The following is a 25,894-nucleotide window of genomic DNA, read 5'->3' as shown; positions in this document are numbered from 1 at the left end:
ATTGAGTAAAATTGGTTTTGAACAGCCAATCCAGAACTGGAGTAATGAATATGCCCCAAATACACAAAACCCCCCTGTGACCACCTAAATGGGAATCTATAGTCACTCTCAAGAGCCAACTCTTTTGTAAGACCACCCATAGGCATAGCCTCTGATTTAGCAAAATTAATCTTATGCCCTGAAAAAGCGCCAAACATGTGAATGCATTGTATCAGGCAAGGCACTGAGACTGCTGGATTTGTCAAGAAAATTAGAACATCGTCTGCATACAGCGAGGCCTTATGTAATTTTGACCCCACTTCTGGAGTTGATATATTGAGATCCCCACGAATGGCCTCTGTCAACGGTTCAATCGCCAACGTAAAAAGTAATGGTGAAAGGGGACAGCCCTGCCAGCTGCCCCTAGAAATATTAAAATTGCTTGATCGTACCCCGTTGGTAATGACCTCCGCGAGAGGCACACTGTAGAGAACCTTTACCCATCTTATGAAAACTTCGCCCAGACCAAACCGGTCTAGAGTATAGAAAAGGTACGGCCACTCAACTCTGTCAAATGCCTTCTCTGCATCTAAAGAAATCACCAATCCATGTATTGACTGCTGTTGGCATGCTTGAATTACATTAAGCAGCCTCCTAATGTTATTGGAGGATCTGCGACCCTTTATGAAGCCCGTCTGATCCTCTTTAATAATAGAGGGTAACACAGTCTCCAGTCTTAACGTGAGAGCCTTAGAGAGGAACTTAAAGTCCACATTTAAGAGCGAGATGGGCCTGCATGAAGCACAGTCTTCCGGATCCTTCTCTTTTTTAAGGATAAGTGAAATATTGGCCTCTCTCAGACATGGTGGGAGACAATCATGACTATATGAATCATTAAACATATTCAGCATCGGGCCTGACAGTATACTTATAAATTCCTTATAGAATTCATTGGGAAGTCCATCAGGACCGGGCACCTTTCCACTCTGAAGCTGCCTCGCAGCTTCCTGTACTTCTTGCTCTGATAATGGGGCATTGAGAAAGGACTGTTGTTCGGGAGTCTCACCTAGGAGCTTCAAATCTCTAAAAACGGATTCCATTTTGGCCTGCCCCTCCTCACAATTCTCAGACTGATATAACTTAGACTCTCTGGAACGCCACATTAATCTTTTTAGAATCACATGTTAGGTTCCCAGACCCTTCCCTAATTGCTGTAATGGTTTGTGGGGCACTTCTCTTTCTAGCAGGTATGCTAAGTATTTGCCTGGCTTGTCACCATGCTCGTATAACCTTTGCTTTGTAAAAGCCAGCTCCTTCTTTGCTGTCTGTGTGAGCACGGAATTTAGTGCAAACCGCAGTGCCGTAATCCTCTGTAGTTTGACCAACGAGGGTCTGTCAAAATCGGCCTTCTCGGCTGCCTTCAACCGTGCTTCAAGGAGACGTTGCTGCTCACCCTTCTGCCGCTTCCTACTGGTGGAATATGAAATAACTAACCCCTGGCATAAGCTTTGGCAGTTTCCCAGAGAATAGATGAGCTATCAACCGAGCCTATGTTGATGTCTAGGAATGCCCGAAATTCCCTAGAGAAATACTCCACAAACTTACTGTCCATGAGAATAAAAGGGTCCATTCACCAGTACCTTGAATCCACTGTAATATCCTTAATCTTAACCATGACTCTATGAGGTACACTGGAGCATGATCAGAGATGGTAATTACCAATCGTACAGGATGTCACCAGATCCAGGGTTACCGCAGGGGTCAGAAAAATAATCAATCCTCATGTGACATCTATGCAGATTGGAGAAAAATGTGAAATCCCTACCTGTCGGGTGGAGACACCTCCAGACATCCACCAACCCTACCTAATTCCCCACACAAACCCAATAACTGTTTAGTTTGTGCAGAGGGTATCGAGGGACCTTTAGGCAACCTATGTATTCTGGGGTCCATGAGGCAGTTAAAATCTCCCCCTATAATGATGTGCCAAGACTTGAGACTTATCAGTTTAGAAAAAGCATCTACCAAGAATTTAAGAGGATGAGCTGGGGGAAAATAAACATTTAAAATACCATATTCTTCCCCATTTATCATTGCTTTAAGAATTACAAACCTCCTGTATGTGTCTTTAACACATTCCAACAATTTAAATGAGAGATTTTTCCTAACCAATATAGCCACTCCCCTACTTCTGGTATTAAATGATGAAAAATAAACTCGGTCAAAGCCATTCTGCTGTGATTTCAGATGCTCCATGTCATCCAATGTGTCTCCTGTAACAAAGCAATATCCACCTTCTCCTTTCTAAGACTCAAGAGTACCTTCTTCCTCTTAATTGGTGAGTGACTTCCCTTGATATTCCAGTTACACCATTTAATCAAATCATTAGCCATAATCTTCTGCAATTACATTTAACCTGAACCACAAATTGTTGAGCCTTAGTGTCGCATAGTCCACCAAATATAAAAACTACATAAACTAAAACCACTACATTTAACAAACATACTATACAAAATTATTAAAAATAAAAAACAACAAAAACCAGAAAACAAACCAACATATAAAGCGCCAATAGCACTGAATAGGGGAACCCACCCCCTGCCTGGAGGTGGCAACTACCTGTCCCGAACTGCCCATAAATAGACATCTAACCATCTCAACCACCTTCACTTCTCCCAGCTCGAGCTGCATCGCAAGCACAAGCTAAAACGAATAAACATCCCGTAGAATATCAATATGAATTTTAAAAATTCTTTTATAAAAAGAGGGGGAATAAATACCCCACTGATCCTTTGGTATGTCCTAACTTAGAAATTTAAAATGTACATCTTAACCACCGCCAGACATAGTTTGAACCAAATTATTATCAATAGAGGGAAAAAAAAGGGGGAGAAACAAAGTTCCAACCGGATTTCCTCCATTTCTTTTACAGAATGATAAACGCATACCCAAGCAACGATATTTATACATACTACAATTGTTTAATTTAGGTTAGTTTGTCCACAAAGTCTCTTGCCTTCTCCGATGTGTCAATCCATCTCCGGTGATCCGAAGCACTGCCGGATATCTCAGGGAGTACTGAATCCCAAGCTCCTTCAGTCTTCTCTTGACACCATCATACAATTTTCGTTTCTGGATCACCGCCGCTGAAAAGTCCTGAAAAAGCATGATCTTAGACCCCTCGTAAATTAGGGCCTTTAGATCCTTCCCCTGGAGTCTGGAAGCCTCCATGACTCTCTCCTTATCCTGGTAATGATTGAACCGCACCAGGAAAGGACGAGGGCGTTGACCCAGACCCGACCTCCACGCTGCAACCCAGTGAGTCCTCTCTATCTTCAATCCTCTCATGCCGGTCTCCAAGTCAAGGAATTTCGGAAGCCAATCTTCAACAAATTCTGCAGGCTGCTCACCTTCCTTACCTTCAGGCAGACCGATGATCCGAATGTTTTTTCTCGTGCCCTGCTTTCAAGATCATCCACTTGGTCATGCACATTACGAACCTGCGTCTTCAGGGCTTGGATCTCTTCCTTGAATGAACTGGCATCAGCTTCCACCACTGTGACCTTGTGCTCCACCTCATTCGTCCTTTTCTCCAGGTCTCCCAGCTGCTGCTCATGCTTCTGCAGCATGAGAGAGACAGGAGCCAGCTTCTCTTCAATCTTTTTCCCCAACATCTCGCGAGATTTCGAGAGCTGGTTCACCAGGTCCTGGAGAGTAATTGGCTCCCAGGCTGCTGCAAGCTGAGCTGCAGACCCGGTCTCAGATGCGCCTCCTCCCTTTTTAGGCATTTCTGGACAGCTGAAAATACAGGTACGTCAATTTTTAAATGTTTCTTGGGGCTCCACAGTCTTTCCAACGCCCCAAGATATCCTGATGACCTGGGTTGGGTGGGTTAAAGGACCGTCCTGCTCTTCTCAGATCGCCGCCATCTTAGATCCCCCATGCTTGCTATCTTATTGCTCACTCACTTAGTGTCTGCCTGCATGATTGTACAATGCATGCCTTTGTCTTCCCATGCCATTTATTGCAGTCACAAGGCAAGACAACTTGCCTTGCTGGCAGCAGTCCTCTGTTAAGGGGGATATGCCTTGCTGTATGGCAGTATACTATGCCAGTCTCTAGCTTTCCCGTGAGTCATCAGCTTACACAGTAAGCATTGTGAGTGGGTGGGTAGGTAATAGGTCATTAGGCCTAACACAGTCAGGGAACTGTATATACACTAGGCATATTTTGGGAGCTGCTTATCTGGGACTGTGTAGTTGGGGTGTTCAAAGAGGTGAGCCATGTCTGTCCTGCAGGCCTGCCCTCTCACAAAGGACAAAAGGAGATTGACGAGGGGTGGTCAAGGGTGCTACTGCCACACCAAGGGGCTTTGGCAATAATTCTTTGAGACGAGGGATGACAAGCTGGGGCAATAGGGGTTATGACAACTGTGAAAATGGGCAAAAGTATGTGCAAGGGGAGAACACAGTAAATCATGGATGGTAAGGGAGTCTTGTGAGAGGGTTTTTCGCCATGGTCAGAAGCACCCTGGCTTCAGACAGGTTGGATAGTGTATGACCACATCTAACATGGTCACTGCATGTGCTAAGGACTAGGGTGGAAAGGTGGGCAGATGCAGACTCCCGTAGATGTGCTGGCTGGGAACCTGGGGAAGTGTGAAGTCTATGTGGTTCACAGGAAGGGTGGGAATTTTGGAAGTTCATTGACATGTAGAGGTGGAGGCTTGAACCTACTGGTCAAGAATTGCTCACCTTCATCATGCTGGAAATCAAAAGTATGCAGAAAATAGCTGTGATCACCCTCTGAGTGGGTAGGAGAAGTGCCTTGATCTGTGAGTAAGGGGATAGGAAAAGCCCACTGGCATGGGGGTATTTAAAAGAAAACAAGATTACACACAGACCCATGTTCTGTACAGGACAAAGACTTTACAGGGTCCCTAATCCCTGGATGTTGTCATACATTGACCTCCTGTTTGCTCTGCACTGTCCCAGGCCTTGCTGACCAACTCATTCAAACCAATAATTTTAAGTCACCGAGGCCAGAGAAAGAATAGAGACATTGTGGGATAAGGTCCAATGGAACTAACAGGAGCAGTTGGGTTGTTAATTAGTTCCCGTTGGGCTATTCCTATTGCTTCCAGATGCCCTATTCCTCTTGCTTCCAGATGCTGCAACATCAAATGTAAAGTTAAAGTAGTGACATTTATACAAAAAAGCGCCACATAATATACAAAGCATTGTTGCCTGTGCCACCTCATAGTCTGATCAATAATTTTTCTTAGTCACCTTCCTACCAGTAAGTCTTTGTGTAGTCCCTGATTCCACATCTGGAGTGGAGAGTGCCTTCTTCATAATGGAGCATATTGGTCTTGGAAGTTTGATTGGGTGACCCCAGGCATGTTTGTGTGTGGACGAGTCAAACATGCCAAACATCCTCTTGCTAGAGGCAACTCAGTTTTCCTTTGCATGAAATTCTAAGTTTTGAAGATGGCTGGCTGTGAGGGGGTGGAGAGGCCAGCTACCTTTAGAGTGTCCAGGATGGAAACGTCGGGAGTGGGACTGCTGGTGGTGGTGCTACATATGGTTCCACCTCTGAATGGGTGCCTCTGTCTATTTGTGAGGAAGGGGCACCAGGAATTCCTATTGGAGTCCTTGCCACCTGTTGCCATGCTTTCAGTTCTGAGGACCACTGGCAGGAGCGATCGAGTACAGTTGTGTGTGCGTTTTCAGCAGACTTGTGGTGTTGGACCTAGCTGTCCATGGCAGCTGGCTACTGTCCATAGAGGCAGCCAGGGGTTTGCATGTCTGGCTGGACCGCAGCTTCTGGTAAATGAAGGCAATTGTATCTTATGTATGTTTGCTGCTCCTGTTCCTCCATGTGCATGTGAATAAAGTCCCTGATTTCCGACATTGTAGTCCCTTTACTGCCTGGAGCTGAGCAGCTATCTGGTCTCTGGCAGTCCTTTAGCAACCTGGCCAGTTTTATCCGAGGTATCTGTAGAGCTGTCATAGTGAGATGCTCATCAGATTGTGATTCCATATTTTCTAAGGCTAGCATTCTTCTGAGACCTCAGTACTGTCATTCTTGAGGCCAAGGAATTGGCTTCTACTGGAACTGATCATTTCACTGAGATTGTGACAGTGATGCTGGCAGCATGTGCAAGACATGAGAGAGACGTGCCATGATTAGTGGTTAGAAATGGTGTGAATGATACTAAAAAGATTACTGTGAGAGTTGTAGTGAAATGAAATGTACTTGGTGGTACATGAATGTTTCCTGCAGGAGTGATCCTGATTGTCTTCGAGTGTGTTGCCCCCCCCCATACCCATACAGGCTCTTATTGCCGTGCTGCGGGCTATTTTCCCCTGTATTGAGAGAAAGGGAGGAATTGAATGAGGTGAAAGTAGGTGACACAGTTGTCAGAGCTGGTGCAAGTGGGCTTGGTGATGGGGAACTCTTTTGAGAACATGCGTGCTTAGTGGTTTGGGAGGTTGGGCAACATGTAAAGAACCAAGCAAGGGTACTGTAGGTAACAAAGAGTATTAGTATGCGAGTCATTATTGACCTCCTTATTGCACCTCTGGTAAGCCAGACTCTGGAGACAGCACTGACTAGAGTGGCCACGTAGGGCACATCTGCTTTGGTGTTTAAATATGGAAAGAACTGCAAATCAGAACCAAAAATAGGAATTGTTGGAAAAGCTCAGCAGGTCTGGCATCAGAGTTAATGTTTCAGGTCGGGTGACTGTTCCTCGGTTCTGAAACGTTAATCCTGATTTCTCTCCACAGATGCTGCTCCTAGACCTGCTGAGCTTTTCTGGCAATTCCTACTTTTGTTTCTGCTGTAGTGTAGTTGTGCTGCCTCCTCTGCTGGTCCTCTGGGTAGAGGATTCCTCTTTACACTATCTTCCCAACCAAATCCTCCAGGTCTCACCCGTTCTAGATTAGATTAGATTACTTTAGATTAGATTAGATTAGATTAGATTACTTACAGTGTGGAAACAGGCCCTTCGGCCCAACAAGTCCACACCGACCCGCCGACGCGTAACCCACCCATTCCCCTACATTTACCCTTTTACCTAACACTACAGGCAATTTAGCATGGCCAATTCACCTGAAGTGCACATCTTTGGACTGTGGGAGGAAACCGGAGCACCCGGAGGAAACCCACGCAGACACGGGGAGAATGTGCAAACTCCACACAGTCAGTCGCCTGAGTCGGGAATTGAACCCGGGTCTCTGGCCCTGTGAGGCAGCAGTGCTAACCACTGTGCCACCGTGCCGTCTCTGTTGGAGAATCACAGTGCCATCTTTCCCTTTTCCAACATTTTCTGGAAATGCCCTTGATTAAGAGGGCACCTTCAGAAATGCCAGTGCACAGCAGCCTTTTAAAACTCCAAGGAATTTCGGTCTTTAGGTGGATATCTGGTGAGTGACTTGACTGGGAACAGCATGTGGTAAGCTGGGACTAGAATTGGATGTGAGGAGTGTCATAGGGATGTGATGGCTAGTTAATGAGTCGCATTTGGTACAGTGTGAAGTATCACTCGGCCTTATAGTGGAAAGCACATCCAAAACGCTGTGCAATTCACATTTCGTTAAAACAACATAAGATTCAGCCATTAATGTTTTTTCACTCATTGGATCCGGTAGACACAGATATAAATATTCATTGTGCACACCTTGTTGAAGAGTTGATTATCAAATCTGGCTGGAACATATGAAACTCCAATGGACCTTGCTTTCCTCTAATATAAGTGCACCGAGTATATCTTGGAAAGTAAAGACAACCCTGGCTTAATTTATCCACAACAAATCATCAGCTGAAACCAACTGCCCTCCTCTGAGTTCACCTTGTCCAATGATTGTTGGTGATATATGTAAATGATATAGAAATATTAAAATATAGAAATCTGTATAAATGATATAGAAAAGATGTATGGGGATAATATGTAAATTTGTAGATGTGACAGTGAGGAGGAAAGTATTAGGTTACAAGTGGATGCATCAGGATTGGTCAGCTGAGCAGATCTGTGGCAGATAGAATTTAACTCTGATAAGTATGAAGTGATGCACTTTGGAAGAAGTAACAAGCCAAGCCCATACTCAATGAATGACGAGACACTAGGAAGCTCAGAAGAATAGAGGGACCTTGAGCTGATTGACCATGGTTCCCTGAAGTCGGCAGGTCAGGTTACTAGGGTAGTTAGGAAGTCATACGGGCCATTTGCCTTTATCAGTAATGGCATAGATTATAAGAGCAGGGTGACCCTCTTGTGGGAGTGGTAATGTCCCTGCCCGTGGACCAGGAGGCCTGGATTCAAGTATCAACTACTTCGGAGGTGTGTAGTAACGTCTGTGAAAAGGTTGATTAGAAAATCGGTAAAATAAAATTTTAGACCAGGGAGATTATGTTGAAGCTGTAGAAAGCTGGCACACTGTGGATGGGGCACTTAACTCGGATAAGCTCAGGTTGTTTTCTTTGGAGCAGAGAAGACTGAGAGGGGACTTGATTGAGGAGAAAGTGAGGACTGTTGATGCTGGAGACCACAGTCAAGAGTGTCATGCTGGAAAAGCACAGCAGATCAGGCAGCATTCGAGGTGCAGGAGAATCGATGTTTCAGGCATAAGCCCTTCATCAGGAATGAGAGTGAATACGATTGAGGGGCATGGGCAGGGCGGATAAAAAGCAGCTGTTCCCCTTCGGGTTAGTGACAAGGGAGCATATTTTTAAGGTGAAAGGCAGGAGGTTTAGAGGGGAGTGGAAGAAAAGGTTTTACATTCAGAAGGTGATAGAAATCTGGATTGCACAGGCTAGGAGGATAGTTGAGGCAGGTATTTGTAATAGCATTTGAAATGTCACAACATTCAAGGCAATGGGTCAAATGCTGGAAAGTGGGATCAGTGTTGATCTACAAAACCAAAGGAACTGCAGATGCTATAAATCAAAAATAAAAGTTATTGGAAAAGCTCAGCAGGTCTGGCAGCATTTGTGAAGATAGATCAGAGTTTACATTTCGGTGACCCTTCCTCAGAACAGAATAGTTTTCGCCGGTGCAGGGTGAATGGCCTTTTCTATTGTGTATGATTCTATGAGCCTGGCTGCTGTTTTTGCCTTGTTTTCACTAAACTGATCATACAGCATCTATTCCTGGCTCCCGTACTAGATGAAATTGTAAACAGTGTCCTACCTAAGCATTTTGGCCTTGCTTGCAAATCTGCTAACATAATCCACTGTTCAAACAAGCTGCCTGAACCCCTGTCCTTGCGCAAATTTCATGGTTGTAATGGGCAAACTGTATGGACTAGTAAACCTTTTCCTCTTTGTTATTACGTACTTATACTGAAAATTTTGTTGTATCTGCAATGATCTTGTATAGAAAACTGCCTTTATTAGGTTGAAGTTTATTTGTTTTAAAAAGTGAAATTGTCATGTTATGGTAGCTTTAAATTGAATATGTGTGTGTCAATCAGTGATGGATGGGAGGTATACAATGCTGATAGTTTATGTGTGAATATGCACTTTGAAAATTGTGGATGCTTAAAGAAACGTAGTCTTTAAGGAATTGGAAAGAATAATTGTGCTGCCCAGAAATAATATCTGATTGTCCCTTTGCAGAATAGAAAATATATTTGTTTTCTTCCCTCAAGGAGGGAGGAAGCAGTCTGTGTGCACATTGTGTTTTACTTTGCTGTATTGTTGGGTTTCAGAGACTAGCAGAAACAATCTGTAAGAGTTAATGGGTTTGTCAAAAGTTAAACTTTATTCCTCCAGAAAGTCATATTTATGCAAAGTGGTGGTACTGATCCAGTGTTTAACAGCAGAAAAATGGCAGTTTTCCAGTTTGATAGGTAATGGAAATTGCAGCTTTGGGGAAAGGTTTTGTCGTCCTGGAGAAATATTTCATGCAATAGATGCTTGTAAAGATGCGGTGCATAAATTAAAAACATCATAATTCTTTAATAGCTTTTGTGGTGTTAAGAAGTTGAGGATTTTACAAGTGGAGTTTCGGAGAACCTAAGTGATAAGCGATAACACATGGGGATTTTAAAAATTAGCAAACGCTGAGGCATTTGCAAGTGGTGTTGGAAGCACAGAAGTGATAATTGATAACGTGGGGATTAAAAATTCTGCGAGCGCTTGTAAGAATGTTGAGCAAGTTTAAAAGCATTGATGCATGCAATGATGCACAATATAAGAACTTTTGATGAAGGTGTTGGGGGAGGAAATGTATGCACTTCTGTAAACATTTGAAAAAGGTAAGATCATTGCATCCATGTCAACTAATTAAGTTCTTAATTTGTTTTACCTAAAAGACCACTTGGAATTAATTTGTTGGCCTTTCTGTTGAGTCCAACTATTTTTTTTTAGGAATTAAATCAGTACCGACGGATGTAGTCATCATTGCCCACCCAAAGAATGTGACTGTTACTGCTGGTCAAAGTGCCATTATGGAGTGCTTGGCATATGCTGATCCAACACCATTTGTTTCTTGGATTCGTGAGGGTGAGTTGAAATTAAAATTTAAAATAGAAATAAAGTCAATTTGTGAAGCGGTTTGAGGCCTTACTTAAAGACAACTGTGTTTAATATTAGAGCAATACAATTGGTTTTGACATTGAGAAGGACATACACCATTCATATCTCAAAACTCTGGTTTCTGTAGCTTATAATTTTCCTTAAGTATCATTCCCATTCTAGTTAAGAATTTTCTTTTTCTTTATTCCTATCCCATCAAACTTCCAAGAAATTTGATAGATGTGTTGATTCATTCAGATCAGTGCACTCTAATAATTACAGAAATTGCTAATTAATTACAGAGAAACTCAGCAGATCTGACAGCATCTTCAGAGACCAAACAGTGACCCTTCAAAACTAATTGTTGAGCTCAAAGATTAGCAGCTGAATTTCTACAAACTTTATTTATTTTCTGAGAATACAAATAATAAACATTCTACCTTAGAAGTATACTGTAGTCTCAAGTTGGATCTTTTAGCAAACGTACCTCTGTTTAGGAGGTCATGAGTTCAAACCTCATTGTAGGTTTTTAGAATATAATCTGGATTGACACTTCAGATACTTCGCAGAAGAATTGCTGTGTTGTCCAAGGTACTGTGTCTGGATAAGATATTACATTGAAATGTTTGGTTGTTAAGGTGGATGAAGTAGAACAGGGGTATTTTCCTTTTTCCTTGATTAATATTTATCCATCATAGTAAAATCGGTTAATTTGTCCTTTATTTTATTGCAATTGTTTGACCTCTCAAAGAGAAATTCTGTTTGTCTACATAATAGTGACAGTACATGTGAAGTAATGCATTGATTGAGTTACTTTGGGAAATCCTTAATATGTAAAAGGTGATTTATAAATATAAACTTGTATTTTCTTGCTTACTGTATACCCTCTGTATATCCACAAAATCAAAAATTGTAAATTTGCCTGTCCGTGCCAAAAAATAACAATAAAAATCAACATCGGCAGGCAAAAATCTCTTATCCATAATTTTTAACTTATTTTTAACCTACTTTAAACGAGCTCCGCACTTGTATATTTCATCATTCATGGGTATTCTTAGGTACTGAACCTTCGCAGATGTAGGACTATTTCAGAATAGCTCTGTAAAATCTTGCGTATTGAAACTGTGAAGTGTTATGTTCATATTGCACATGAGGTATGATCTGGTTGTTATAGAGTGTTAATGACAAATTTCTTTCAGACAGTTAATGGAGGAGATCAAAAGCCAAACTTCACAGTTGTGGGAGATCAGAAGTAAGATGAGTGAAGAACTCCTCACTGTACTTCTCCCACCAATGTCAATAAACATTTCTTTGTACTATTTTGAGTAAATCACCCCATCACTCTTAAAGGAGCAAACTAAATGCAAATGACCAAATTAATGAATTACCAATTCTTTAAAGGGCTAGTGTCTCATTTTATTCTTTGAAGCAAACAATAATCAAATTAACAAATTGATTAGTTGACCGCCTTTTAAATTGTAGTTCACTTAATTTGCTTAGACAGCCATCTTCCATTTGTATATATTTAATTTAAACAATTAACATTTAAGGTAAGATTTCTTAGTTGCAATATTGGTCATTTTAAGTAAGTGATACTTATTGGGATGAAGGTTTTGTGCTGCAATGGTAGTGTCAGTACCCTAGGTTCAAGTCCCACCTGCTCCAAAGGTATGTCATAACCTGTCTGAACAGGGTGTAAGTTTGCTTGCAAGCTGGAAGATTCATTTTCGGATGTTTTGTCACCATACGAGGTAACATCATCAGTGAGCCTCCCACGAAGCACTGGTGTTATGACCTGCTTCTGTTTATGTTTAGGTTTCCGAGAGTTGGTGATGTCATTTCCTGTGGTGATGTCATTTTACTGCTTTTTTTTCTCAGAGAGTGGTAAATGCGGTCTAAGTCAATGTGTTTGTTGATAGAGTTCCGGTTGGAATGCCATACTTCTAGGAATTCTCATGTATGTCTCTGTTTGGCTTGTGTTAGGATGGATATGTTGTCCCAGTCGAAGTGGTGTCCTTCCTCATCACATGTAAGGATACTGGTGATAGTGGGTCATGTCTTTTTGTGGCTAGTTGATGTTCATGTATCCTGGTGGCTAGTTTTCTGCCTGTTTGTCCAATGTAGTGTTTGTTACAGTTCTTGCAATGTTTTTGTAAATGACATTTGTTGTGCTTGTTGTCTGTATAGGGTGTTTTAAATTCATTAGCTGCTGTTTTAGTGTGTTGATGGGTTTGTGGGCTACCATGATGCCAAGATGTCTGAGTAGTCTGGCAGTGATTTCCTGAAATGTCTTTGATGTAGGGGAGAGTGGCTCGGATTTCTGGATGTTTTTGTCTGCTTGTTTGGGTTTGTTGCTGAGAAATCGATGGACTGTGTTCATTGGCTACCCGTTCTTTTAGAATACGCTGTATCGGTGATTTTCCTCTGCTCTTCGTAGTTCCTCCATGCTGCAGTGTGTAACTCTCCTACATCAATAGGAAGCGGATCATAACACCCGTGCTTCACTGGAGGCTCACTGATGATGTTACCTAGTATTGTGACGAAATGTCTGAAAATGAACCTTTCAGCACAGCGAGCAAATTTTACATCCAGAACCTCAACCTGAGCTACAAATTTTCTCAAAACTCGCCATGTGGGAACAGGTCAATTAAAAAATGTAATGGAATAGACAAAGTCAACATAAAGTTTCTGAAAAGGTTTTTTTGTGGTGTACTGGTAATGTCCTTACCTCCTGGAATAGGAGGTTTGGGTTCAAGTCCCACCTGCCCCGGAGTTTAGATTAGATTACCTTCAGCCCAACAAGTCCACACCGACCCACCAAAGCGTAACCCACCCATACCCCTACATTTACCCCTTACCTAACACTACGGGCAATTTAGCATGGCCAATTCACCTGACCTGCACATCTTTGGACTGTGGGAGGAAACCGGAGCACCAGGAGGAAACCCACACAGACACGGGGAGAACGTGCAAACTCCACACAGTCAGTCACCTGAGGTGGGAATTGAACCAGGGTTTCTGGCGCTGTGAGGCAGCAGAGCTAACCACTGTGCCACCGTGCTGCCCAAACATGTCTGAACAGGTGGTTTAAAGATAATTCTAAAATCCCTCCAGAATACTGGGGCGGCAGACAAGAGAAAATAGGTAGCAGATTATGAAGCACTTTATTGGCAAAGAGCAATATGCTGGAAAAGGCACATCTGTGACTTTATTATTGTTGAGCAAAGTTGAGATGAGTCGAGTGATTTGTTATCCGAAAACACTATGATCTTAATTTGAATTCTCAATCACATGGATAACAGCTTCATTCAGAGATTGGCATAGAGTGTTCTGCCGACCTCATATCAGCATGTTCAAATTTTTTGAGAAGCCAAGGTATCCATCACCTTGCTACAATGCTTTGTTTATCCTTACTAGAGCTGTAGTTTGTTTTTTAAGTGGGACATGCTAAACTCTGAGTAGAACTATGTATTGCTCTCTCAATCCATAATGTTTGTACTCCAGGTTATTCTCTGCAGCACTGATTTTCAAGTGTGTTAGGTACTCCTGACTATTGAAATCCTGACATTCTCAAAACATTCATGCAGTTACTAACGTGCTTATAGGGAGTCAAAAACATTTGCTTCCAATTAAACCTGTTGGACTATAACCTGGTGTTGTGTGATTTTTAACTTTATACACCCTAGTCCAACACCAGCATCTCCAAATCAAAAACATTTGTGATTGTGTTCCAAGTCAAATACAGAAAAAACGATATGGCAGTAAAACCTTTACTGTGATGAAAGTGGTATTCTGAATAATGTGCAGTAAAAGCAAAATTGACAAGATAATCACTTCAGTTGCAAATATAATATGCAGAAAAGGTTTAGTGATTTACAAGAAGAGTTCTGAATTTTTGCCTGTGCTGGGGGACTTACAGTTCTCATTTGAGATCTCCAGTGGCTTAAATTATGTATTGTTTAATACTGGTTACAATAACCTTATAATATTACTCTGTGAACCCATCCATGGAGAAACACAGAACCTGATTAGGTGTACCCTAGCACTCTGTGAGAAGTTAGAGAAGTGATTGCTGGGCCTCTTGCTGAGATATTTATGTCATCAATAGTCACAGGTGAGGTGCCGGACGACTGGAGGTTGGCTAAAGTGATGCCACTGTTTAAGAAGGACAAGCCAGGGAACTATAGACCAGTGTGCCTGACCAGTGAGCAGTGGTGGGCAAGTTGTTGGAGGGAATCCTGAGGGACAAGATATACGTGTATTTGGAAAGGCAAGGACTGATTAGGGATAGTCAACATGGCTTTGTGCGTGGGAAATCATGTCTCTCAAACTTGATTGAGTTGTTTTGAGGAAGTAACAAAGAGGATTGATGAGGGCAGAGTGGTAGATGTGATCTAGACTGATTAGCATGGTTAGCTCTCACGGAATACAGGGAGAACTAGCCATTTGGATACAGAACTGGCTCAAAGGTAGAAGACAGAGGGTGATGGTGGAGGGTTGTTTTTCAGACTGGAGGCCTGTGACCAGTGGAATGCCACAAGGATCGGTGCTGGGTCCTCTACTTTTTGTCATTTACATAAATGATTTGGATGTGAGCATAAGAGGTACAGTTAGTAAGTTTGCAGATGACACCAAAATTGGAGGTGTAGTGGACAGCGAAGAAGGTTCCCCAGATTACAACAGGATCTTGACCAAATGGGCGAATGGGCTGAGAAGTGGCAGATGGAGTTTAATTCAGATAAATGCGAGGTGCTGCATTTTGGGAAAGCAGATCTTAGCAGGACTTATATACTTAATGGTAAGGTAAAAACAATAACTGCAGATGCTGGAAACCAGATTCTGGATCAGTGGTGCTGGAAGAGCACAGCAATTCAGGCAGCATCCGACGAGCAGCAAAATCGACGTTTCGGGCAAAAGCCTTTCATCAGGAATAAAAGGGTAAGCTGGTCAGGCTCACTGGTAAGGTCGTAGGCAGTGTTGCTGAACAAAGAGACCTTGAAGTATAGGTTCATAACTCCTTGAAAGTGGAGTCGCAGGTAGATAGGACAGTGAAGAAGACATTTGGTATGCTTTCCTTTATTGGTCAGAGTACTGAGTACAGGAGTTGGGAGGTCATGTTGCAGCTGTACAGGACATTGGTTAGGCCACTGTTCAAATGTTGCTTGCAATTCTGGTCTCCTTCCTATCGGAAGGATGTTGTGAAACTTGAAAGGGTTCAGAAATGATTTACAAGGATGTTGCCAGGGTTAGAGGATTTGAGCTATAAGGAGAGGCTGAACAGGCTGGGGCTGTTTTCCCTGGAGCATCGGAGGCTGAGAGGTGGCCTTATAGAGGTTTACAAAATTGTGAGGGGCATGGATAGGGTAACTAGGCAAAGTCTCTCCCTGGGGTGGAGGAGTCCAGAACTAGAGGGCATAGGTTTAAGGTGAGAGGGGAAAGATATAAAAGAGACCTAAGGGGCAACTTTTTCACACACAGGGTGGTATGTGTATGGAATGAGCTGCCAGAGGAAGTGGTGGAGGCTAGTACAATTGCAAAATTTAAGAGGTATTTGGATGGGTATATGAATAGGAAGGGTTTGGAGGGATATGGGCTGGGTGCTGGCAGGTGGGAGAGATTGGGTTGGGATATCTGGTCGACATAGACGGGCTGGACTGAAGGGTCTGTTTCCATGCTGTACATCTCTATGACTCTGTTATTAATTTAAGTTTAGTTCGTCAAATGTCAATTAAAAACCTTTGTCCAGCCAATCAAAAGTGTAGGCATTGAAGGTTAACCCAACTGCAAAAAGCCTCATCAACTCAAATCCTGATTTGTAAAATCACGATTTATGTTGAAAAGTGTTGTGGAAGAATCACTGAATGTTCTATAAAAAATTACCAGGAGATGCAGAAAATCCTTCATAAAATTAAACTTTAATCTTGCAAAATAAAAGCTGGGGGATCCAACAAAATGTTTTCCCTAACTCCCCACAAGCTCTTTGTTCTCCTCCAGTTTAGACAATTTGTTGGTCCCGTACTTATCGGATAATATTAGCATAGCCAATCATGCTGGCTTTCTTTGTCTTTCTAAACTAATAGTCATCTGTCACACTGGTTCTTTCCATCACAGCTTAACCTATCACTTTACAACACCATCATCTTCAGCATTACTCATCTCTGTGATTTAATTAACCTATCACAGTGCACTACCATTATCTGTTACTGGAGCCATGTAACATGATCCTGGGCATACATTGAAACACTAAGTTAACTACATAACTATCAGAATAACTTTCGTAATAGCTGCTGATAACTCTGTACTTCTCCCTAAAAATTGTGCCCAGAAAATTAAAGCGTTTATTCTTGCTGAAAGGTAATATTCTTAGAACCTGCCAGTTAAAAGGTATATGTCATCCTGATTTTTAAAGAATGATGTTCAAATACAAATATATTTTGAAGATATTGATGCTCACTACAGTAAATGCAATAAGACAGCTCTGCATTTTATTTTTATGTATTATTTAATTACACACAAAACATGGATGCAAATGCAACTTTTATGTCCAGTAAATAATTGCCTTCTTACAATTGGCATGAATGAAGTAGATTGATCTGGAGGAAGGTATAGGTGATCTGATTAGCAAGTTTGCAGATGAAACTAAGGTTGGTGGAGTAACAGATAGTGAAGGGGACTGTCAGAGAATCAGCAGAATAAAGATAGATTTGGGCAGAGAAATGGTAGATGGAGTTCAATCTGTTCAATATAGTGAATGGAAACACTCTGGGAAAAGATAATGTATGGAGAGATCTGGGTGGTCAGGTCCATTGTACCCTGAAGGTGGCAACACCGGTCAATAGAGTGGTCAAGAAGGCATATACAGCATGCCTTCCTTCATCAGGCGGGGTGTTCCGTGCAAATGTTGGCAGGTCATTCAACAGTTGTATAGGACTTGGTTCGGCCACATTTAGAATACTGCATACAGTTCTGGTTGCCAAATTACCAAAAGGGTTTGGATGCTTTGGAGAAGGTACAGAGGAGGTTCACCAGGATTTTGCCTGGTATGGAGGGTGTTAGCTATGAAGACAGGTTGAGGAGATTAAGGTTATTTTCATTCGAAAGACAGGTTGAGGGGGGACCTGATTGAGGTCTACAAAATCATGAGGGGTATAGACAGGGTAGATAGCAAGAAACTTTTTCCCAGAGTGGGGGATTTAATTACTAGGGGTCATGAATTCAGGTGAGAGGGGAGAAGTTTGAGGGAGGTTCCTTTACACAGAGGGTGGTGGGTGCCTGGAAAGCATTGCCAGCGGAGGTGGTACAGGTGGACACGATAGTGTCATTTGAGTTGTATCTAGGCAGATACATGAATGAGCAGGAAGAAGAGGGATACAGAAGCTTAGAAAATTAGGCAACAAGTTTAGATAGAGGATCTGGATCAACGCAGGTTTGGAGGGCCAAGGGGCTTGCTCCTGTGCTTTAATTTTCTTTGTTCATTTTTGTTATTTGACGTAAGTAGAGGTCAATACTACTTGGATATCATGAGCCAACAGTCAAGTCTGTAGAATTCTGTTTTTCCTTGTCCAGTTATCTTTTCAAATAGTTCCTATATGATGTTGAAAATATCGGAACATTAAATGAGCTAACTGGTTTTAATATCTCATTTAATCTTCCATAATGTCAGATATTTGGAATTGGCAATTGATCATTGTTGTCTATTGCAGTAGCTTATTCCAACAAGTTGTGGAATAAACTGCTTTGTCAGTAACTGACTAACTACAATTTTCTTTTGTGTAGATGGTAAACCCATTGCTACAGATGTCATCGTAGTTGGAAGGGCAAACCTTATGATTGCACATGCTCAGCAATATCATTCTGGCGTATATGTCTGCCGTGCCAATAAACCCCGGACACGACAGTTTGTCACTGCTGCTGCCGAGTTACGAGTGCTGGGTTTGTTTGAGTTTGCATTTGCATGCTATTATGTAAAGCACAATTTAATTTCAGTTGTATGAAATACGAAATATGTTAGCCCAGAGTCAAATGCATGGTGAGTTGATGTATATAAGTATACTCATTATGATCTAAAGAAAGCTGCTTGTGTTTAAGTTAAATTTTACAATTCATTTTAATACTTTCCCATTTTGTTAGATGCAGCCTATTTTGAAAATTGGTGTTCAAAAAATAAATTGTTGTAATGCATGTTAATGAAAAATACAATCACATTTTTTAACTGCTTATGTTCCCCATTTTATTCCAGAGTTCTATACATAAATGAAGATTTGACATAGTGCTGCTATTTTCACATTGGAAACTTTAGAAAGAAAGATTACTCTGTGAATCTACAATGGAATGTTAACATTTCATTGTTGGAAAAAGTTTATGAAATTCCATTCATGTTTTTTCAGCCCCACCAATGATTACACAATTTCCTGAGACAATTTCTCGGATTCGAGCTAGCACTGCTAGATTTGCCTGTAAATCTGAAGGTGAACCTACTCCGAGAATTCGCTGGCTGAAAAACGGAGAGGACATTATGTCCAATGGACGTGTGAAGATCCAGAGCAGTGGCAGTTTAGTGATTAATCAAATTGGACTGGAGGATGCTGCTTACTACCAGTGTATTGCAGAGAATAGTCTTGGAATGGCATGCACTACAGCCAAACTTGCTGTGACAATTCGAGAGGGTTTGCCGAGTGCTCCCAAAAGCGTGTCTGCTGCGCCTTTATCAAGTACTTCAATCTTGGTATCTTGGGAACGCCCTGAACACAACAGTGAACAGATTATTGGATTTTCCCTTCACTATCAAAAGGCAGTAGGTAAGTGCTCAAAATTTATTTTGTGTTTGGTCTGTGCATAAAACAGTCAGGCTATAGTATTAACTTTTCTGAAACCAACAAATTAGTTCTTAGATATCTGGGGCATTTTAAAGGTTACTTCTATAAAGCCAAGGTAAATATTAAGCTTTCAAGTAGATTACTAGGCACTGGGTGCTGTTAGTTTATCCAATTAGCTGTGCTATTGAATTGCTTCAAGTGTCAGTTTGTTGTCCTCATAATGCTAAAGGGATATTCTTGGGCACTAGAACGTAAAAGAACCCTGTTTGAAGAATGAAGTACTTCAATAGATGTATTGTTTGTCCAATTAAACGCTACTTTGTATAATTAATTTTCATATATTCTGCAAAATATATCTGTAAAAAGTGGAATTGAAGTGTAATTACTGCAATGGGTTATTCATCTAGGAGAAAGTGAGGACTGCAGATGCTGGGGATCAGAGCTTAAAAATGTGTTGCTGGAAAAGTGCAGCAGGTCAGGCAGCATCAAAGGAGAAGGAGAATCGACGTTTCGGGCATAAGCCCTTCTTCAGGAATGAGAAGGGCTCATTACTGTAGAAGGGCTTATGCCCGAAACGTCGATTCTCCTTATCCTTTGATGCTGCCTGACCTGCTGCGCTTTTCCAGCAACATATTTTTAAGCTCAGAATGGGTTATTTATGCCAAGATGCGATGTTGGATCCAGTTAACAAGAAACAATATATATCAATTATTTCGTAGAAATTGTGTTCACCTTAACTGTCATAGACGTCAGAGCACACAGTACTATAGAAATAGTAAAGCTGTCAGTTTGATATTGGCTATGTTTATTCAGATCTAAAAGCCTTGATCCTGTGGTAACCTTTTGGAAAATTAAAGAATTGTTAAGTTTGCACGTAATATTAAGATGGAATCAATCATCAACATGGTAGATATACTAACAAAGTGTCATTTTGATTAATGAAAAATTCTATCCAGTTCTCTTCCCATTGTTGTTCAGTGTATTTAACAATTTACTGTAAGGTTCACATATATCTCAGGTTCATGCTAAACCAAATTACAAACTGACCCTCAAGTAGTTCAAATGCAATTCAATATTATAGTTCATTTGTGTTTATAATATTTGCTGTTCCTCATTGATAAGTTCAATCCCTGGTTACATGGTCTCTTTTCTGCAGGTACAAACAATGTTGAATACCAGTTTGCAGTGAATAATGACACTACAGACCTTCAAGTAAAAGACTTGCAACCAAACACTAATTATACCTTTTATGTTGTTGCTTACTCCCAACTTGGTGCCAGTCGGACCTCTCGTTCTGTGATTGTGCAAACTATGGAAGATGGTAAGGACTATGGGTAATGTATTTACATTGTTCTTCTAAAAATGATGAACATTTATCATATCCAATGGTATGATCCTGTCAGGGTATTGAAAGGTGCATGCATAAAGGTTACCTTTATCAAATCGTAATGAAGCACTTTCTTGGAATATGTAAGTTTCTCTCTTCAAATAAGATTACAAAAATGCACTGATAGTTAACTAAGTACAGAATCATGCAAATAAAAGGACAAGTGATGATGAATTGGCCCATTGTATGTGTGCCTTTATATACTGATAATTCAGGGCTGACCCATATTCTGAGAAGGAACACAATCCTAATTAACAGACTATTTGAAGGAACCTGAATAAACTTAGCTTATTATCTATCTGTCTAATTTTGTGGAGACAGAGAGCAATTGATTATGTGAAATTAATTTAAAATGCTTTTGGAAAAATGGATATTTTATCAATAATACTAATAGACATCCATTTGAGGTTGGATGGGACCTTTAGTTTAATGTCCAATGCTAAATTTACATAACCACCAGCATGGCACTTGTTCAATATTGCGATTAAATGTTAACTTAGATTCTGATCCAGATTTTGAAGTAAACACAGTCATCAGCACTCAGATTAATGAAGAATAAAACAAGCAATTACTTGCAGCAGATGCAAATTTACTTAAATACAGAGATTTGCCCGGGTTTCCCTTCTCTGTACAAATATCTCACTCATTCTCAGCATTGCATTAAATGGCAGGATATAAAGTAGCTGTTATATATGTGATAGTTGTGTACTAAAGTGGACAAAAAAACATTAAGGCTTCCCTATTGCAGTCTGTACAGATTTATGGCATGAAGAATCTTGATTACTTTTATGATATAGAATTTGTTTATTCAGGTTTTAAAACAAAACATACATGCTCAACAGGTCTGAAGGATCTTCAGAGAGAGAAAATATTAATGCTTCAGGTCAGTGATCCTCCAGGTTCAGATGATCTGAAATATTAATTTGGTCTCTCTATATGCCCTGAAAATTAATGTTTCACAGTTCATTGCAAAATCTGGGTCACCGTGCTCTGGAATTGATCATTTATCACAAACACTGGTTTCCACCAATCTTCCCTTTAATCAGTACGGTAGCTGAGAAATTCTTATGTGCACTCCATCATTCTCTGCTGTATGACATCAACACTGGTTTAAAGATTCTGTGCATAATACTTGAAAGTCTGTGCTGGAATAACTAAAATTAGAGGGAACATTGATTTAACCTGTTTGGACACATTAGGACATATCTCCAGGGCAGTTGATATTTTGCTTGATACTTTAGGTCTGTTGAGTCACATTATGAGTCTCATTATGATGCATCTCTGGAGCTGGTAGGATGTGACTAAGGGCCTTCAACTCAGAGGTAGGGAGACTACAACTGCACTACAAAAGCTCTTGAGAATCCAGCTATTTTTCTGATCAACCTGTCCAGATGTGTTATTACACCTCTGGAGCAAGTGAGAATCCAGCCTTTTTTTGTTTGGAAATCCACCACCAAATTAACTAAATAAAACAACTAAGCAGTACCAATTAACAAGTACTGCCCATCAGGGACAATGTAACAACAATAAAAACAAGAGAGGGTGGGAAGTGATGGAAAAGACTAAATTAAAATGGAGTTAGCAAGGGAAATAATGCACCAATCCATGCAGTGCACGCGTTTCTCTAAATGCCTCTCGGGTATTGTGTGTTCTTTGTTCCCTCTAAGGACATCCAGACATGAATGTAGCAGTTGAGGAGAGGCAGACAGTCAGCAACTATGACCTGCTGCATGGTCCGCTGCCTGGACCTGTTAATGGTTACTTTAGCCTGCCCCAGGCACAGACCCAAGTGGAGGTCATCTGACTTGCCTGCTACCTTCTGCATTGAAGCAGAAAGATCAGAAGGTGGAGGTGAATACAACCAAAAGAACAATAATAAGTTTTTTTAAAAAATAATTAAACATGGGGTGCAATCTCCCACAGCTAACATACTCATGGTCCACTGAATCCACAACACTATAAAATATACAGTTTGTTTGGGAGTCCAAAAACAAACTTAACCTGCAGTTGCACAGTTAGGACTTCCATATAGAGAGTCCTCCAGTCGTGATCCCTGTCACCCACTGGCCAAGCATGCCTGAGCATGGCCAAAGGAGGAGAAATGGATGGTGTACAGCACCAGCTCATGGGGACACCCCTCAACGTGACGCGGAAGGACAAGGAGGGCATCTCCAAAAACCACATCTTTTTTTTCCGTACTTAACCTGTTGAATTGGAGCTGGTGAGATTTGAACGTGGGTTCGACAGACAACGTTTTTAAGTTGTTAAATTCCCCTTCTGTCACAACCTAAGGTTTTATTTTCATCTTCTACATCTTTTAGGTACATTTAACATATTGACTGGGCAGTTTGGAATAATTAATTATGGGTATTTTGGTCCTCTGTTAAGTGATTGTTTAGGTGTTGAGGTTTTCTTTCCCTGTATCTGGAGAGGGGGTATTATTGCCCTATGGATGTATTTAAGTATATTGAAGAGAATATGGAAACTCTTTATGCAATAATTGACTTTGAATTATTGTTGGAATTGAGCTCTGTTTCATTGTTTACGTAATCTGAATATATTCTGTGAATTGCTGCCTTAAGTCCTGATATTCTAATTGACATTACTTTTTTGTTGAATCTGTCAACAGTCCCAAGTACTGCTCCTCAACTGTCGTCAATTCCCACCTTGTCTAATATACGGGTATCATGGCTTCCTCTTTCTCCAGAGCTCAGCCATGGTAAAGTAACCAAGTATCGCATTGATTATTGCACATTAAAGGGAGGTAAGTAGTCCTTGCTTGGCAGAATTCTGACACTTATACTGTTTGAAAATGTAAAGTGTTTATTTTGATTACTCAATAATTACTATGGCCCAATTGCTAACTTCGTCTTGCATTCCGCAGACTGACAATTACTCAACTTGCAACTTGATTCTTACGATGAGCCCTCAACCCAACATAAATGCCTGTCAATTGCCAGTGTCCTAAGCAAATCCTAACTTTCCTGTAAGTGGCAATTCCTAACACACTGTCCCAGCAAGAATCCTGTGACAAATACTGTCACTTGGAAAATGACAATTCCTCAGTGATGCACCCCTATTTTTATACTCTTTTTGCAGGTATACTCCTATTCCAGGTATATGCACCTTTGTTAGCACAACTAACAAGTTCGAATTAAATATTTGCAATGCTTGGCTAATAGGAAGAATGTTTTAGCTTTGCCACAACAATCAAGCCAATCAGCCTTAGAGTCTTGGCATCCCTTCTAGTTGCTAACAGTGACCTATATTTTGGCAGGAGGCCCTGAAACACCTGATGTCTGGAACACCAACCTGATTATAACTTCAGTTTATGTCTTAAAGCTATATCGCAGTATTGGCATTTAAAAGAGGCCAACATTATGACTACTTCAAAATCCCAAAATTCACAACGTATCCCAATAATGCGTGCAAATTAAGACTTCTCATCACATAGCTATGTTGCAGTAGAATTTGGTGACATAACCCTATTACTTAAACACATGTGCCAGTGAAACAAAGTTTTGGCATCGTTCTGAAGTCATATATAGGTCAGTCTGGATAAGGTGGCAGACTTCCTTGCTGAAAAAGCAATTAGTGAGCGAAATGAGTTTTTAACTACAGTTCTGTGCTTTCACAGTTACAATTATGAATACCATTTTTTAATTCCAGATTAATTGAATATAAATTCCCCAGCTGCCATGGCAGGATTTGAATTTGTCTTCAAATTATTAATTCAGGCCTCCAGATTATAAGCTTGGTTGCGTGACAACAATGCTATCCCAGAGTGATTTTTTTTTGGTTTAATTAGCTTTGCTTCTTATCTTTCAGTTCCGTGCTACTAATTATCTTGTTTTGACTGCTTTGTATTGCTAGTTTAATTCTACATTCGCTGCTAGGGATTAGAACATTACTCTCACTGACTCAGATAAAATACTGAGAATATGCTAAAAGCAATTGTGAGTATCATTTGGACTTTGAACTATGCTGCCACTATATTGAACTGAATTGAAACTTCCTTGGAGAATCTCAGTACTAATATTTGAATTATACTGGATGTTTTAGGTTTATATTCATAACATGATTTCATGTCACAGAGCAGGCTGAGTTATGTTTCTTCTACCCATTAAATGGACAGAATATCCCAAATACCATCAACTTAGGTTATGCATGAATAAAGAAACCCATTAGGGATTACAGGGAAGTAATGTCCATGCCACCTAAGTGACAAGCAGTGACTATCTCCAAAAAGAGAGAATCAGATGACTGGTTCTTGACAATTAGCATTATCATTGTTGAGTCACCACTATTAACATCCTGGGGGTTACCATTGACCAGAAGCTGAACTAGGCTAACTATATAAATAATGTGGCTGAGAGAACAAGAAAGAGGTTAGGAATTCTGTGGTGAGTAATTCACTGCCTGGCTCCTCAAAACCTGTGCGCAGTCTAAAAGGCACAAGTCAGAAGTGTAATGGAATATTATCCACTGGCCCGATGAGTGCAGTCAACAATAGTTAAGGAACTTGACACCGTACAAGGCAATGCAGACCACTTGGTTGGATGTTCAACATTTGCTGTCTGCACCACTATATACAGTAGCTTCAGTGTATTATCTACAAGATTCTCTGCAACAACATACCAAAGCTCCCTTGATTGTACCCTCTAAATCCACACTGTATCAACTACACTGTCAAGGGTAACAGATCACATGGGAATACCACCACCTGCTAGTTTCCCTCAAGTGACACACCATGCTGCCTTGCAACTGCAAAGCTAATGCTGAGTCAAAATGTTGGAACTTCTAACACCATTGTGGATCCACCTACACCACATGAGGTGCAGCAATTGAAGAAAGCACCTCAGCACCACCTTCTAAAAGCAACTAGGGATTTGCAATAGGGTAGAGCAGTGGATGTAGTATACATGGATTTTAGTAAGGCATTTGATACGGTTCCCCATGGTAGGCTTATGCGGAAAATCAGGAGGTATAGGATAGAGGGAAATTTGGCCAGTTGGATAGAAAACTGGCTAACCGGTCGAAGTCAGAGAGTGGTGGTAGATGGTAAATATTTAGCCTGGAGCCCAGTTACAAGTGGAGTTCCGCAGGGATCAGTTCTGGGTCCTCTGCTGTTTGTAATTTTTATTAATGACTTGGAAGAGGGAGTCGAAGGGTGGGTCAGTAAATTTGCAGA

The 25,894-nt window shown here is 40.9% G+C and overlaps 1 protein-coding gene across 10 annotated transcripts in view; it reads left to right on the top strand.

Annotated features, from left to right (window-relative positions):
* The window catches only part of igdcc4 (immunoglobulin superfamily, DCC subclass, member 4), a 142,826-nt gene that overhangs the window by 71,307 nt on the left and 45,625 nt on the right, over positions 1 to 25,894 (top strand). For all 10 annotated transcript variants that reach the window (XR_006309473.1, XR_006309472.1, XM_043677317.1 and 7 more), the window contains 5 exons: positions 10,354 to 10,488; positions 18,277 to 18,432; positions 18,888 to 19,298; positions 20,473 to 20,637; positions 23,333 to 23,467. Coding sequence is in view for 8 of the 10 variants with exons in the window: in XM_043677317.1 (XP_043533252.1) it covers positions 10,354 to 10,488; positions 18,277 to 18,432; positions 18,888 to 19,298; positions 20,473 to 20,637; positions 23,333 to 23,467 (1,002 nt within the window). In the remaining 2 variants the exon portion in view is untranslated. The remainder of the gene's footprint in view (positions 1 to 10,353; positions 10,489 to 18,276; positions 18,433 to 18,887; positions 19,299 to 20,472; positions 20,638 to 23,332; positions 23,468 to 25,894) is intronic.

The sequence above is a fragment of the Chiloscyllium plagiosum genome, chromosome 36, assembly GCF_004010195.1.
Source record: "Chiloscyllium plagiosum isolate BGI_BamShark_2017 chromosome 36, ASM401019v2, whole genome shotgun sequence".
Taxonomy (NCBI): domain Eukaryota; kingdom Metazoa; phylum Chordata; class Chondrichthyes; order Orectolobiformes; family Hemiscylliidae; genus Chiloscyllium; species Chiloscyllium plagiosum.
Note: the sequence above shows the minus strand (reverse complement) of the source record. Positions and strands in the feature narration are given on the sequence as shown.